This window comes from Drosophila grimshawi, unplaced genomic scaffold, assembly GCF_018153295.1.
Source record: "Drosophila grimshawi isolate 15287-2541.00 unplaced genomic scaffold, ASM1815329v1 contig_44, whole genome shotgun sequence".
In the NCBI taxonomy this organism is placed as follows: domain Eukaryota; kingdom Metazoa; phylum Arthropoda; class Insecta; order Diptera; family Drosophilidae; genus Drosophila; species Drosophila grimshawi.
In genome coordinates this window covers 9,097,833-9,112,415 of record NW_025063240.1, presented here as the reverse complement: position 1 = coordinate 9,112,415, position 14,583 = coordinate 9,097,833, and the positions used below count along the sequence as shown (strand labels likewise).

The 14,583-nt window shown below is 45.3% G+C and overlaps 4 protein-coding genes across 7 annotated transcripts; 2 read left to right on the top strand and 2 right to left on the bottom strand.

Annotated features, from left to right (window-relative positions):
• The first annotated feature begins 174 nt into the window (after nt 1–174).
• Nucleotides 175–3,320, top strand: LOC6558525. The gene is made up of 3 exons (XM_001984757.3): nt 175–313; nt 368–2,992; nt 3,055–3,320. The coding sequence occupies exons 1-3, from the start codon at nt 277–279 to the stop codon at nt 3,216–3,218; spliced, it is 2,826 nt and encodes a 941-aa protein (XP_001984793.1). The 5' UTR covers nt 175–276; the 3' UTR covers nt 3,219–3,320.
• Nucleotides 3,321–3,328: 8 nt separating this feature from the next.
• On the bottom strand, nt 3,329–11,688 carry LOC6558883 (centrosomal protein of 135 kDa). 3 transcript variants are annotated; one of them, XM_032741638.2, is made up of 12 exons: nt 11,498–11,688; nt 11,311–11,437; nt 11,100–11,255; nt 9,631–11,041; nt 9,360–9,570; nt 9,189–9,304; nt 4,902–5,027; nt 4,572–4,725; nt 4,363–4,487; nt 4,050–4,305; nt 3,648–3,773; nt 3,329–3,579 (listed from the first exon to the last, which is right to left on the bottom strand). In XM_032741638.2, exons 1-12 carry the CDS (start codon nt 11,669–11,671, stop codon nt 3,415–3,417), a joined length of 3,147 nt encoding a protein of 1,048 aa, XP_032597529.1. In that variant the 5' UTR covers nt 11,672–11,688; the 3' UTR covers nt 3,329–3,414. The 3 variants fall into 3 exon arrangements, with proteins under 3 accessions (XP_032597529.1, XP_032597519.1, XP_001984794.1); XM_032741628.2 differs by having other exon boundaries at nt 3,648–3,833; nt 11,498–11,686; XM_001984758.3 differs by having other exon boundaries at nt 3,330–3,579; nt 3,648–3,833; nt 4,363–4,469; nt 11,498–11,686.
• Nucleotides 5,760–9,142, top strand: LOC6557338. 2 transcript variants are annotated; one of them, XM_032741661.1, is made up of 5 exons: nt 5,760–5,910; nt 7,091–7,553; nt 7,618–7,955; nt 8,030–8,705; nt 8,974–9,142. In XM_032741661.1, exons 2-5 carry the CDS (start codon nt 7,132–7,134, stop codon nt 8,996–8,998), a joined length of 1,461 nt encoding a protein of 486 aa, XP_032597552.1. In that variant the 5' UTR covers nt 5,760–5,910; nt 7,091–7,131; the 3' UTR covers nt 8,999–9,142. The 2 variants fall into 2 exon arrangements, with proteins under 2 accessions (XP_032597552.1, XP_001984795.2); XM_001984759.2 differs by having other exon boundaries at nt 8,030–9,142.
• Nucleotides 11,689–11,820: 132 nt separating the features above from the next.
• Nucleotides 11,821–14,327, bottom strand: LOC6556801. Its single transcript, XM_001984760.3, has 7 exons — nt 13,895–14,327; nt 13,671–13,828; nt 13,441–13,585; nt 12,948–13,355; nt 12,611–12,884; nt 12,435–12,541; nt 11,821–12,378 (listed from the first exon to the last, which is right to left on the bottom strand). Exons 1-7 carry the CDS (start codon nt 14,265–14,267, stop codon nt 12,083–12,085), a joined length of 1,761 nt encoding a protein of 586 aa, XP_001984796.1. The 5' UTR covers nt 14,268–14,327; the 3' UTR covers nt 11,821–12,082.
• Between the last annotated feature and the right edge of the window lie 256 nt (nt 14,328–14,583).

Genomic DNA, 14,583 nt, shown 5'->3' with positions numbered 1-14,583 from the left:
ATCATTGCCATCATGCATTTTTATGGTAACACTAAAGCAGTATGCATTTCACATTAATGGCAATTGCTTGCCATTTGTTGCCAGTGTAATACAATGGCAAAATTGCCAGTGGTTGTAAGTCTGGCACAGTACAAAAAAGTAGGCCATGAAAAGTGTACAAAATTATAGGCAGTGGTTGTTGTCTGTAGTTGTAATAATAGAGTAATTTCAGATTTCAGATTCGAATATTATATTTTATAAATGTAAAATCATTAAAGACTTTATTAAAGACTATTTATGGATTCTAAGTACAACAACAGTCAACACGGCGTGGGTAAGACCTATAAAACTAGTCACTTACCTTGAACACAAAAAATACACCTCGTAGATCACCACAGTTATCTATGCGAGCGCAAACAGCGGGTATCCATCAAAGATCGAGGCGACCTGTTCATCAAGAACATTGAGACTCAGGTACTTGAGCTCTACCGTTGCAATGTCAACAAGCAACAGTTGCAAGAGTCCTCCTCCAATACCGATGACCAGATACAGGCGACAATGCAGCAGGTGGCCAACGTGGATAAGCAGATTGAAAAGGAAATCCTTAAATTACGCAACTTTCGGTACTGTTTCCTCAACGAACTCGAAAGGAAAAACACAAAACGCAAACCGGCAACGATGCAAGCGACCAACAAGAATCTGACTTGGTCACAGAACCTATCCAAAAAGCATGCACCAATCTCGAGCGCTGAGAGTCCAGATCGAGCAAGACGACAGCAAGCGCTGCATTGTCCTCAGAACCTAACTGGAAAAGATGATGAGTTCTCCATTGACAAGCGTCGTCAAAACCTGAAGGCAAATTCCAATTTTAGCACCATAGACACCGTCGAGGAGGAGCCGAGAATAGTCAAAAAATTGCCGAATGTGAACGATGTCGCATATCAAGGACTACATCAGCCGGCAGTGCAAGACGAAACAAGTCGCTTGACTGGTGGCAGTGCCTATGAACGCTGTGATGATCTGTCAGTCTATCAGCTGGATTATCCTCCTTCATCGAATGAAACAAACCGAACTCAGATTGGCTATTGCCAGGGTTGTAATCGATATTTTTGCTATTACAATAAGCCCATAACAAGGCCGCCCAATCCCTGGAGCTATCAGTATCCTTTGGAACCCATTTACCAACACATGTCGTACAATGAGAGTCCTCAGCCGTCCTATGAAAAGCGGAAAACTGATTTAAATACAGAACAATTTTGTCGCGGTTCTCCATTGGCTATTCTGTCCAGAGCTCCCACACCCCGACAGCAAAAAGGCCCCATTGAGAAGTCCAAGCCCAAATACCCAACTAGTCATCAGAAATCACAAAAACAAGACACTCCCCCGAAAGTATCGGTTAGAAAACAGGAAGCGGACAAATCTGATGCTCAAAGATGGGCAAAGTCGAAGATAAAAAAAGATAAAATGATTATTAAAGCATATGTGGCAGCGACAAAGTCACCCATTAATAATGACTACATGGATCTGGATACGAAGTTGCGTCTGCATCGTGAATACCTGAATATGTATAAGGAAGAGGAGCAGAAAACAGCCAGGAAGGGTTCAAGCCGAAATACTTTTGGTATTGAGACCAATCCCACTTATACAAGACTGCCAATGATAAAAGTTGAAGCTACAGAGGAGAAGCAAGACAGTGCCCTCGAAGAGACAGTGCAGGATGCAAAAGCTGCGCCCGTAAGCGATCCCCCTCAAGAAACGGGAGTAGAAAAAAGCAGCGTGCCACAAATGACAAAGTTGCAAACGCGTAATAAAATCAATGAATCCGCATCAGACGATCAAACGAATGAAGTAGTTGAAGAAATATTTACACAATCAACCGTTGCCGATGACAAGAACATAAGCGTGGAGCATTCTCTGCGAGAATATTGTAGACAACTGCCGGCAACGGATACCCAAGCAGGCCAAACGTTCTCACACCAATCCATAACACCTGCTCAGTTTGTTTCGGACGGGAACTCGCCAATCGAAACGACTCGAAAACAGATAACAATCGAGGCCCAGGTAGACGATACTCCTGGAGACTGGCAGACAACAGGGAGTCTTCAAGTGACACCCGAAAATTTACAACATGATCTGGAGCGGGGAAATACCGTTCCACAGTTTACCCAACAGCATGATTTTGCGTTAAATTCGGTGCAACAAACATCAATTAACCAAGAAGAAGCATTCCAAGCGCCCGAGTGGCTCCAAATCGAGCCTGATGAATACAGGAATTGCCTTCAACAAAATTCGGCTCCTACTCACAACCAGCTATCTGAGCTTCAAGATTGCCAAGAGGTTATGCAATCTCAGCCCCAGGCAGACATTGCTGTTGTGAGCTTTAATTATGCGCCAGATTCTTCAGTAAACAAAGCTGACAGTTCTTCAGGCTGTCATTTGGCACGGATTGACAACCGGTGCCAAGTCGTCGAGTCAACGGATGACATCTACGATACATGCAATGGCAAATTCAAAAGCCAGTTCAATAATTGCCGAGAATATCCTGTGGAAAGGGGGCAAAACTATAACAATACAGAACTTGGTAATACTCGAATCGACCATGACTACTTTATGGAAAGTCAAAGCAAAATATCCCCGCAAGTCCACAATCCCTTGTCAGTATCAGAGCAAACGGAGCAAAGGACAACTAACCTTGAACTGTACACTAAATTCCAACATTTCATTGGTAGATCAACTAAGCAGCTGCCATTTAACTACACCTACGAGTCCCAGTGGAAGCAAAGGATTAAACCCAAGCAGCTGGCAATTAACAGCCAGCAGACACCGATCAAATCAACCCATTTAGTGACTTTTAAAGATGAGATCGGCTTCAGTGAGAAGAACAATGCAGTTACAAGCTACGTGGATCAGGAGCAAGTTACTGACTTCGACTCGGGCTTGAGAGCAGACTCTGCTGAAATGGGGACAATTCTTCAACAGATCGCTGAGGATGTTTCATTAACAGAGTCCTACTGTAAGTCAATTTCTTGCTTTATTTAATTAATATTAAACTATAATTTCATTTCTCTAATTTAGTATCAAACAGCTCGGCAGAGTTTACATGCAATGAGTCCAAATTCGAGGAGGATATTTTAACATGCAACGAATCTCAAACGGATATGGAAGACAATCAAATTCCACCCTTTTCGTGTTGTCCCTGCATGTACGAGGACTATCTGAAGCTTGCTGGCCAAGGATAGAGCTCATCTGTTTAAAATGCCTCAACATAGAATATATTCTTGATCAAAATACTTAAACTAAAATACTAATTTTAAGAAAATTCTCTAAATGTAAAATCATGTAAAAGTAAGGACAAGTAAAATACGATGTACACAGTACACACAGACAAAAAGATGAACAAAATAAACATACTAAAAACACAATTCACATATTGCTTTATAGTGTTGTTGTTGGTGGGATTTTGGGACTAGCCTCCCTTGAGCGTGCCTGGCAAAAGCGATCCTCGGCCAAGCACTTGCGTAATTCTCTTGCCTGCTGCTCATACTGATTGGCAAGACGCTCCTGCTGATTGCAACGCGATCGCTCTTCCTGAAGTTCACTCTGTTTTCGATGTAAATTATGAAAATTAGTCTTGCGCTTTTAGATAATTTGTGGTTAGTTGTTGTTACCAATGTTGATTCGTGCAGCTGCCGCAGGCGTTCCAGTTCACGTTTGGAGCTCAGCTCGGCCTCATCTTGACGATGCTGATCGCCGCGTATTCGGCCCAGCATTTGTTCCGTTGTCTCTGTGGTCACCTGATTTAGGACAGACTTTTGCTGTAGTTCGCTGCGTAGTTTTTCGCATTCTTTTTCCAGCTGCAAGTGTTTGTTTGTTGGCAAGATGCACACTCAACGTTATTTAATCGGACTAACTAATGACGACGATTAATTGCAAATACATTTTCCTCAACTCTACAAGCCCATGTTAGTATACAAAGCGTAAGCGGCGAGTATTGTTATTATGAATCTGGTATAGAATTGGCTCCACTAGTGTCCAAGTCCAAGACCCGAACTACAAGCACAAAATCTCACCTTCTTGCGGATCTCATTGAGTTCGTTTAGCTCAGCGTTCAGCTTCTCTTTCTCAACATCCAATTTATCGCACAGCTCTTTGCGCACATCCAGCTCAATCTTCTGCTCGCGCGCATTCTCCAGCTCCCGCTCCAGGCAGCGCATTGAGGCACGAGCGGCAGTCAGTTGCATTTCCAGCTCGTCAATGGTGCATTGCCGGCAGAGTATCTGGTCCTTAAGGGAGCGCACCTCGCATTCCAGTTCGCAGATTTGCCGCCTGTAATATATATGCACATTATTTTTACTGATATATAGTAAATGATGCGATGCTCACTTGAATTCAGTCGCTTCGAACTCCAAACTCTGGTTATTGCCTTCGAGGACGACTTGGTCGTGGGTCAAGCTGTGATAGTGATCCAATAGTTCCTCTCGATCCTTTTCCTTTAATACACAGTAAACCTAGCCGCATTAGCATTCAACATTCAGAATTCGTATGGCCTTATGGACTAATAATTCCAAGATTTTTTGGAATTTTTTGAATACCTTTTGCATGAGCAGATCCTCGGCCCTTTTCACCTCCTGGACGTATTTGTGCAGCTTCTGTTTCATGTCGGCCACCTGCTGCTCCGCATCCTTCAGCTTCTTTTGCAGTGTCTTAGCTTCCACTTGGGCATCACTTAATCTGCCCGTTAGTCGCCTATTGAGTCACAATCAAATCACAATTTAGTACTAATATTACTAATAAAAAGTAACTGATGATCGAGCAGCAAACAAAAAACTTGTGCACTTTATTTGGCTTATGCAATTTGCCGGAGTGTCTGGTGTCTGGCGTCTGGTGTAAGAGTTGCACATATCACATTTAAATGTACTCACCCGTTTTCCGCAATTGCCTCATCGCGGCTAGCTTTGAGTGCCACAATCTGTTGCCGCATTGTTTTGCTTTCCGCTGAGGTTTCATTCAATTCTGAGTCGCGTTGACGGGTTCTTGTGGTCAGTTTGCTGTAAGCGGATACAACAAAGAAACTTTGACTCTAGGATCATTTCTATTGTGCACACAGCTAATACATATACAGATAATACACGCAGTTGTCTGTGTGTTGCGTTCATGGTCAAATTGGTGTCAGGTCAAATGACTTAAGCAAGAAACTTGCTCACAATCAATTGTGTCGGAGAATCCCATTTATTTTATGCCTAATGCTAGTTGGCTTCTCTTTTGCCACATTCACACATTAACAACCTAGGCACGTCCACACACATATCCGCAATTCATATTAAAAACTCAAGAACAAAGCGCGGCCCTGTTCAGCGGCATAAATATACATATATATACATATATAGATATATATATAGATATACAGCAGACTTACTTGACCGGGCATGTACAAAGCTAACGACCATCAACGTCAATCATTAATAGCTCAGCGCTTGCGAAGAACCTTACAATCTGAACTCCGCAAAATGGAATCCACTTGATGTTTATGTGTGAGGAAGTGCAGAGTTATCCATTTTTAGTTTCAATAGAAGAGCAACAACTGTCGCTAAGAGCATGAACTAGCCAAGTGCAGAGAGAGATAGAGAGAGATTCGAGATGGAGAGAGAGCAAGAGCGAGAGCGAGAGTGGTCTGCTTAGCTTGCCCGGCCTAAACGCTAGCCGCAGCCAGGCCGCAAAGAGTCACGCACAGACGTCTGCTACCTGCGCAGTCGAATGGTCGCGTCTTTTGTGTGTGGTGAGAATTGGATGGCATTTTGGGGAATCGGAATCGGATTCGAATCGGATATCGTCGCTGCTGATTGCTGATTGCTGTCTGATATTGTCCGATTGCGGGCGGACAACAAATCCACACATCATCAAATCAAATATACACAACAAACGGAGCCCGAGGTGAGCACCGCGTGTGGTAATCCAATACAAATAGAGTTTGTCCAGCAAAAAAAAGTTGCTTTTGTGCGTCAACTTTGTGCACAAAAGAGACTTAAGAATGGAATAGGATTTGCAGAACTTTTTTTTTTTTTTGTTAGCTGCTGTGTCTCCTCTTGTGTAGTGTTTTTTTTTTGTCATGTTCTTTGCGACTCGAAGAGAATAAATATGGGCAATAGGAAACCAGTTGCTGTTGGCCATCGGCTGTTTGTTACGACAGTCGACGCCACCGAAACAAGTCAAGTCAAAACAACGATAGCTGTGGTTAGCCTAATGCATTATTTATAGCCATGGCAGCAGCAGCAGCAGCAGCAGCAGCAGCAGCTGTTTGGTTGCTTGACGCTTGTTGGTTGGTTTGCTGGTTGTTCAGGCCCCCAGGCTACCATTCAGACCAACAACTGTTGTGGAAAATGTGGGGAATTAGTGCAAAGTGTTGCACGTTTTTCCAAGCACCGCTTGGCTGACTGCCGCCGCCGCCGCCGCCAGTTTCGTCAGCAGCCCAACAACAAACAACAAACCGCCAAACCGCATGCGAGTCCGATTATATAAAGGCGTCATATCGATTATACAAAAAACTCGGCAGCGAACAGAAGATTTCTGCCAGGTGACCGCAGCAGCAGCACCAGCAGCAATATGACAACGTTCATCCAGCCGCAAAAGAAGTCAAGATAAATGCGTATTTAGGTCATGGTTAACAGCACACAGCCGCTTACTGGTTTTTTTTTGTTTTCTTGTTGTGTTTTTGTTTTGCTTTATCTTAATTTATCGCCAAAAACCCAGCAAAGTTGGCTAATTTAAATTGGAGCCGCTTTGAGTTCGCACAAATTACGTTGCGGCGCGAATGAAAGACCATTTTTTTTTTTGTGCAGGGGGCGGCGGTGGCAACAGGCAGCGGCAGGCAACTTTAAGTACTTCTGCTCCAGCGAAAAACTTAATTTGTAAAATGACCAAGTCACACAATAGAAAATCCATCAATCATGCGTTTTAATGAATGACTAAACGAGTCTCGAAGCAGGTTTTTTTTATTATTATTTTGTTTTTGCTTTTAAAATTGGCGCCAGCGTAACGAGAGTAAAAGTGAACAGTAGCAAAATTAATTCAGTGCACAATTGACTGGCTTTGGATTTGGTTTTTTTGCTTACAGCCGTAGCCGTTGCCGTAGCCGTAGACGTAGCCGGCTGCAAGATGCGAATGAATCGTCGCAAGTTGCTGGTCTGCTGGGCAGCCATACAGGCGTGCAGCAGCATTCTCACCTGCCTGCTGCTTTTGCTGACACAACAACAGGCATTGGCCGGCATTGTGCCGCCGCCATGGAGTGATCCGGCCAAGAATCCATGCGCCAGCATGGCCGGCGGCTGGCAATTACTTTACTGGACGCCACTAAAGAAATGCTTTAAGATCTTCACTCTGGGCTACCCTTGTCCGGAGACCATGGAACTAAGTCCGACACCAGTGAGCGCTAAGCGTAAAGATGTGCCAGCCGCCGAATGCCGGTGTCCGCCAGGCACAGCGCTCAGTGCTGTGAGCAATGCTTGCCACAAGCTGTACGAACGTGGTCCGTGTCCACGTGGCGAATACTTTCAGCCCATACCGGATCAGGCCAAAAGGTAGGCAACAGTTGGGCATGCGTCTTGTAATCGATTTCGATTTAATCTGAACATTTCTTGTTAGAGCCGACAATCGCTGGGGCAGCTGCAAGCGACCGCTGCAGTGCAGCGATGGTATGCTCTTCTGGCCAAACGATGGCAAGTGTTATCCGAAACACTCGAAGGGACCCTGCAACCGGGGCAAGTTGCTGGCACGCAACGAGGATGAACTGGCCGAGTGCCGCTGCGAGGATCGGGGCGAGCTGCGTCCCTACTACTATGCGGCAGAGGAATCGTGCTACGAGCACTACACAATTGGACCCTGCTCAACGCCGGGTCACATCTTTTTGCCGGGCGGACGCTGTGATTGCCAGCGACATCTGCCCCACTATCATGCACCACATCAGATGTGCTACGAGCTGGGTAAGAATGGGAACCAACACACACAAAACATAAAACATACTCCAAACTTAAATCTTAATTATTATCGATTGCAGACACACCCGGTCCTTGTCCACCTGGCCATGTTTTTCGCATACCCGACGATGTCGACGCGAGTCAGGAGCCAAACGCACTGAGCAACTTCTCGCCACGTGGCAAGTGCCTGTGCAAGGAGGGTTATGTGCCCTGGAACGATGGTCTCTGCTATCGCCTCTACACACGCGGTCCCTGTGCGGCCAACGAGTTTCTTGTCAATGGCACCACGTGTATAAGTAACTTTTGTGGCAAGAATCGATTGTACTTTCCAGCTGAGGACTCGTGCTACAGAATTGGATCACAGGGACCGTGCTCGTTGCACCAAGTGGTGGTGTTTGACTTTACGGCCAGACCATCGCTAGATGGCATCTCCTACAATGGCATGTGTGGCTGTGCGGGCGTCATCACCAATCTGGATCAGCAGTGCTCGGCGAGCAGTGACCAGGAGAAGAGCATTTGCGAGTCAACTCCCGGCATGGTCGAGATGAGTGGTCAGTGCCACAAACTGTATACGCGAGGACCGTGCGGTGCTGGCCAGTGGCTGGAGCCGTTGAAGACGCAGCCAAACAATGGCAGCACACCGCACGTCAGCTATGCCAGCCGGGCGAAATGTGTCTGCCGGCCGGGCTATACGCCAGCCGAGACAGATCACGGCGGAACGCACAATTGCAGTGCACCCAGCGTGAGCCTGGCGAGGTATTTAACCATTGAGCGACTCAACGCGAGATTCCTCGATGACAATCCACTTTCGTCCCCGGCAATTGTGCTCCTCTAATCTATCCACTAAATCGAACGGAAGCTACTACTATGATTTCAACATAACACGTGTCTAACCCCCATCCTCAGCGCTTGCTCTTCTTCTATCTATATCCCCCTCAGTCTTTTTTGGGCCTGGAGATGTGCATGCTTTACGTTATCGTCCTCGTTTTAGATCTATCGATTTAATCGTTTCGTTTCCTTTTAGGTGGTTCTTAGATATATTTGGCTAACGTTCGCAGCCAACAAGTTGGCATTTAACGACGCCAAGGTGGGAGATTGTGCCATGAATGTATTACACCAGCAAATGTAGAAATGTTTAAGTGAACTGTAGATAATATGAATAAATGTGTGCGTGTTTTTTTTGTTTGTGTCAATTCTTAATGTTCAATTATATGTTAGGAGTTATTAATATTGACTTACCCCACTTGGGATTCGAGCTCTTTGATTGTTTGCTCCATTGCATCTCGCTTCTCTCGACAATCTTTGATCTCATACTCCAGCTTATAGAGACGCTCCGTTTTGTTATCCAATTGATGCTGTGAACAATTCAATAAGGGACCACTGATCCTTACAAGCATTCCTCGCACTTACCAGCAGTGTATCCTTCTCGTGCTCCAAGGCACCGAATGTCTGACGAAGTGCTCCAATTTCCGTACGCAATTGTGTGACCTCGTTGCGATTGGATTCGCGACTGGAGTCCAAGGTGCTGGCACGCACATCAGCTTGCCGCAGCTGTCGCTCCGACAGTAGCAACTTGCTCTGATAGTCGGCCACAATGCGTTCATTCTGCTCATTAATCAAGCTGCAATAAGTCAACAATTAGGTATATGTTCAACTTCAAACGGTGGCAAAAAGCACTCACGTTATTTGATCGTTCTCCCTCCTCACAGTTTCCAACTCCGATTGCAGCGTGACCAGGCGCTGTTTCAGTTGAGCCACATCCTCCTTGAGGAGCACATTGTGCGTCTCGGCGGGATAGCGTGCCGTATTCAAGTCCCGATTATCTCGCTCAAGCTGACGTATGCGATCCTGCAAGTGTTCGTTGCGCAGACGCAGCGTTTGCAGCTCCTCGGCATGCAATTGGACACTGCTCAACTGCTTCTCACGCAGTGTATCCCGTTCGCAACGCATCCGTTCGAGCTCAGTGCGGGCACAGTCGCGTTCGCGTTCCACACGTCCAATGGCAGCCTGGACGCAATCGCTGCGTGCGCTGTTCGTATTCGAGCTGCACGCTGTCGGCGGTGGCAGGCTGTCACAGTGAACACCCTTGCGTGGCGATAAGTCCAACCTAATCGCAGAAGCCATACATAGTTCGGAGCGCAGTGCGTGCAGCTCGTCATCCTTGGATTTGATTTGGGTATGCAGGAATGCGATCTCAGAGTCTGAGCCCGATTTACTCATCAGCCGTAGATACTCCTTTTGGAAGAAGTCTCGCTCAGACTTCAGTCTGATTTTCTCCTCATCCAGCGTAACGTTGCTCTGTTGCTGCTGTTCCCGCTGCTCTTTCTGTAGCGCTGACAGCTTGGCTTCCAATTTGAGCAGCTTCTTTTTAAGCTTTTCGTTCAGCGCTTGCACCTCCTCCTCGCGGCGGGTGAGCAGATTGAGCTTTTCGTTTAGCATACGCTTGTCACTCGGCCCGGTGTCTGATGATGGCACGTATCCACCAGCCTTACGTTGCTTCAATTGTTTCAGTTCATTTTGCAGCTGACGCAGCTCTGAGTCGCGGGCATCTATCTCGGAATTGGCCTGCTGCTCCACCTGCAGTGCCGCTTCCTTCAGCTCGTCCAGATGCGTTTGCAACATTTGTTTGTCCTCCTCGATGCGTAGCGCACGCTGCATTGCGTCGTGCATCTTATCCTGATAGTCGCGTGCCTGTGCCATCAGTTCACCCTTTTCGCGCTGCAACAGATCAATGTCCTGCGAGAGGGCACCCACCTCTTTGTAGCAACAGTCTTTCGCTAATGCAGCGGGTGGACGCCCGCCAGAGAGCATATCGTTTAATCGTCGAATCTCACGATTTCTTGCTTCCACTTTACGCTTATAGAATTCCAGCTGCTCGCCTGCACTCGCCAGCTCATTTTGCAGCCTGTCGAACTCTTCGGGCCCACTCGTCTGGGTGACTGTGACGCCATCCTTTGTTGTAGTTGTGGTCTTTTGGACAACGCCCGCATTACATTTTGTGCATTTTAGGGCACAGTTCGTGGCAGTTGCCGAACTACCCACAGCAGGCAACACTTCGCCAGAGCGCACAGTCGTTATGAATGGCTTCTTGCCTGCAAGCAGGTGCATACAAATAGAAAATAGAAACAAACTCAGTGGTGGTCAGCTCACCCTGCCTAAATGTTCCAAGTTGTGTTCGCTTGGCCGTCGTTGCCGCTGTCATTATTTGCTTGGAGAGAAACGAATCGAGTTGACTCTGCAATTGCACATTGTGGCTCTGCAAGTGTTCCTTATCTGTCTGCAGACTGCGTATTCGACGATCCGACTCTATGGTAATATAAATATACATTTTGGCCTAACTTAAGGCAAGTAACAAACATACCACAAAGTCGCAGCTCGTAACCCTCGCGTTCTTTTAAAAACTGCAAATGCAACTCGTTGCACTCGGCGAGGAGACGCGAGTTGTCGCATTTGTAGGGCTCAACACCCAGATCCCAGCAGGTTTTTTCCTACAAAAATGTTTATGTTACATCTGGTTTTAGCCACATAAGGCCAAGGCGGCCACTTACTTCCAGGAGATCAGCAACCTGCCTTTTTGTATCACGAAGGCATTCTGTTGTTTTTATCAAATCGCCAAAGACAGCTGCAACCAGCGGAATTGCCAGCACAGGCAATGTCTGGTTGAAGCCCATCACATCGAGCTTTGTGCGTAAATCCTTAAAATCGCACTCGTTCATATTCATCTTGAAAAATTGTTATTTTTATTTACTACACGCAAACCGCGCGTTGTTTTCCTCTTAAAATAATTTATAATTATCCGATTTATTTTCGATAGTTTGTGGTGATTAAACGATAAGCTGTGGTGGTCGGCCGATATCGAACTATCTTTGAATTCAAATAAAACTGTTTTGGTGTTATTTATTGACATAAAATACGTTACACATAAAATATTGATACAACTTTATAATAAAGTTTGAAACAACTTAAACCAATTCGAATTTGATTATTTTTAAGTACACAACATCCAAAATATCCATGATAACTATTGTCTCCCTTTGCCACCCCTTACAGCACTTAATTTCATTAATCGATTAAAGGATATTTACTTGCTTAGAAACTCAACACAGGCGTTACATCAGTTCAAACATTCAAACTTACTCAACGACGAAACATTGAAAATTCTTGAACATGAATGGTGCATCATCGTCTGATATAAAATTGCGTTCTGGCTTTTCCGACCTAAACGGGTTTGTGGTGGGGGGCAATACGACATTTAAATGTCGATTAGACTGATTAAGGAAATGGCTTAAATCCAATGGTGCTTCGTATTTGGTATATGATGTAACTACAATGGGGCATTTAAGATTCAAGGATGCCTGCATTGTCTCTGGCCAAGTGTCTTCCAATGCATAGCCAGTGGCACGATAAAGTCCCGCATTAAAGAAACAAACTTTTGATGTAGAAAATAAGTGATTAGAAGAATTTCTAAAGGTGCATAATAATTACCTAAATCTGGACTTTGAAAACCGGGTGCCGAGCAATAATTATGATAAAGTCGATTCTCAAAATGATACTGCACGGTGCGTTGTGCTTTGCGGCACAAACGACAACATCTGTAGCCGAAAAACAAATGATAATTACTAATTTACATATAATATAAAATTGAAGTGAAATAAAGCCACCTTATCTTCGATAGTTGATCCAGGGAAATGTTGTTGGTGTTCAGTTCTGGTCCAATGAAGACGACATTTAACGTTTTCACCGCTGGCAATATGTGCAGCAAGAAAATTTCCCATTTTTGAAAGACATCAACTTCGAATTCCATTTCTGCACCTATCAAATGAATGGTCAGCTCCTTGGATCGCAAACGCTCGCAAAGCTTTAAGGCAAAGAACGCCGTCAAGGGTCCTGTGGATATCTGAGTAAGTGCAGCAAACTCGCATTCATCGGCCACACCTATATTTAATGTTGGATTTAAGTAGAAATATTGTCTAGCAATAGTTAGATGCAACAACTTACTACAATTCAACTTGTTAAATATTTGCCTGGTATTGGAGCAGGAAATGGGTAAATCTCTCAACACCTTATCGGGTAACGGTGGCTCCAGGCGTCCAAATTTCGCCTGGAGCACAACAAATGCTTTGAAGAGTCGATATGCGCCACACCATCCACGATGGGAATCGCTCAAATGATTCGGTTTATCCTTGCAGTAGGCAACCTCACCACAATGCACACACGCTGCTAGTTTCCTGCATCTGTGCTCCCGGCACTTGGCCTCGCCACAGATGAAAGGAAAGAGCAACACCTCCTGTTCCGTGGCCGTCAGTTTTCGATTTATGAGCTGCTCCACTTGGCGAACGCTCACAATGCGATACGAGCGAAACTGTTCGCCACTAAAATCGCCGCACTTGTAGAATATGTCATGGCCTGGCAAAAAAATAAAGAAAATATTTATAGGCATTTGAAATATTTGATTTATTGCTTCTAGTTGTGCCATAAATAATGCACCTACCATTGCGTTCGACCAGCTGGCGCAGACCGTAGCACAGCTGGCGATGCTCCTGATCCTCCCGCATGTGAACTGCGCTGCAATAGTGGACGAGGGCGCAATGCTTGCATTGAAGCATCTGCCGGTTGCACAGATCCACTTTACAATGCTGCAAATGCCAAATGGTTTTATTTTAGAATGGTTCACGAGATTAATGATGACCACCAGCGCCAGCACCAGCGCAAACAACTCACATTGCACAGCGATGTTATGAAATAATGTCGCGGCTTATATATGTACTCAACGTATTCGGCCTCCTCGTCGGATGACTCCGAGTCGATTAAGGGTGACATGCTCAACATTTTTCCCAGCTGACTGAATAGAGCATCCGTTGGCAGCATCTCACCTGAACCTATGCACAGGCATTTGGATTAGTGTGTGTGTGACACAATTATATAACTGTCTTTGTTGCATGCACCTTTTTGCAGTTTGTTGCCAATGGATTTGAGGAACGCATTCAATTCATCACTCTTGCCGTCGTTTGGTATTTTGGGCGGTGGCGTTGCTACTTTCCGTAGAGGCACTACATTTGTTGACCTGGACGGCACTTCTGATGAACTACCGCAGCTAGCATTATTATTTTTTGTTTTGGCCAACAGTTTCTTGCGAATTATGCTCTGTATGATGGCGATTGCATTGTTGTTTGGCTCAGTTCTGGGCTCAATTTTAACCGTGTCGCAAACTGATGCAGGCATATCCTGTACATCCTTCGGGCTAGTCTGATCGCTGCGATTGCATTTGTTTCTGGGTCGATTACGTGCTCGCGTCTTCTTCTTGTGGCTGGCGTGCATTTCCGATCCGCAACGATCCTATATCTGCCAAGACGTCTATGCGCGCAGAATGTGCTCATTTGAATGAGAAACAATACAAGTCCGCTCAATCCAATGCAAATACTATGTAGACCGAGATAATTAGCTAATACAATTGTACAGCAGCAGCAGGCACAGCAGGCGCACATACTCGTCTATTTGTGGACTTGGCTAGCACAAACTCTGTGCGACAGCAACAGCAAAAATATCAAAAACAACTACGTCTAGTCAAGGCTTCGTTAAGTTTTATCATTAGCGTTTCATAAATTTCTGCTTTCGAGCAGAACAAGTATAAATT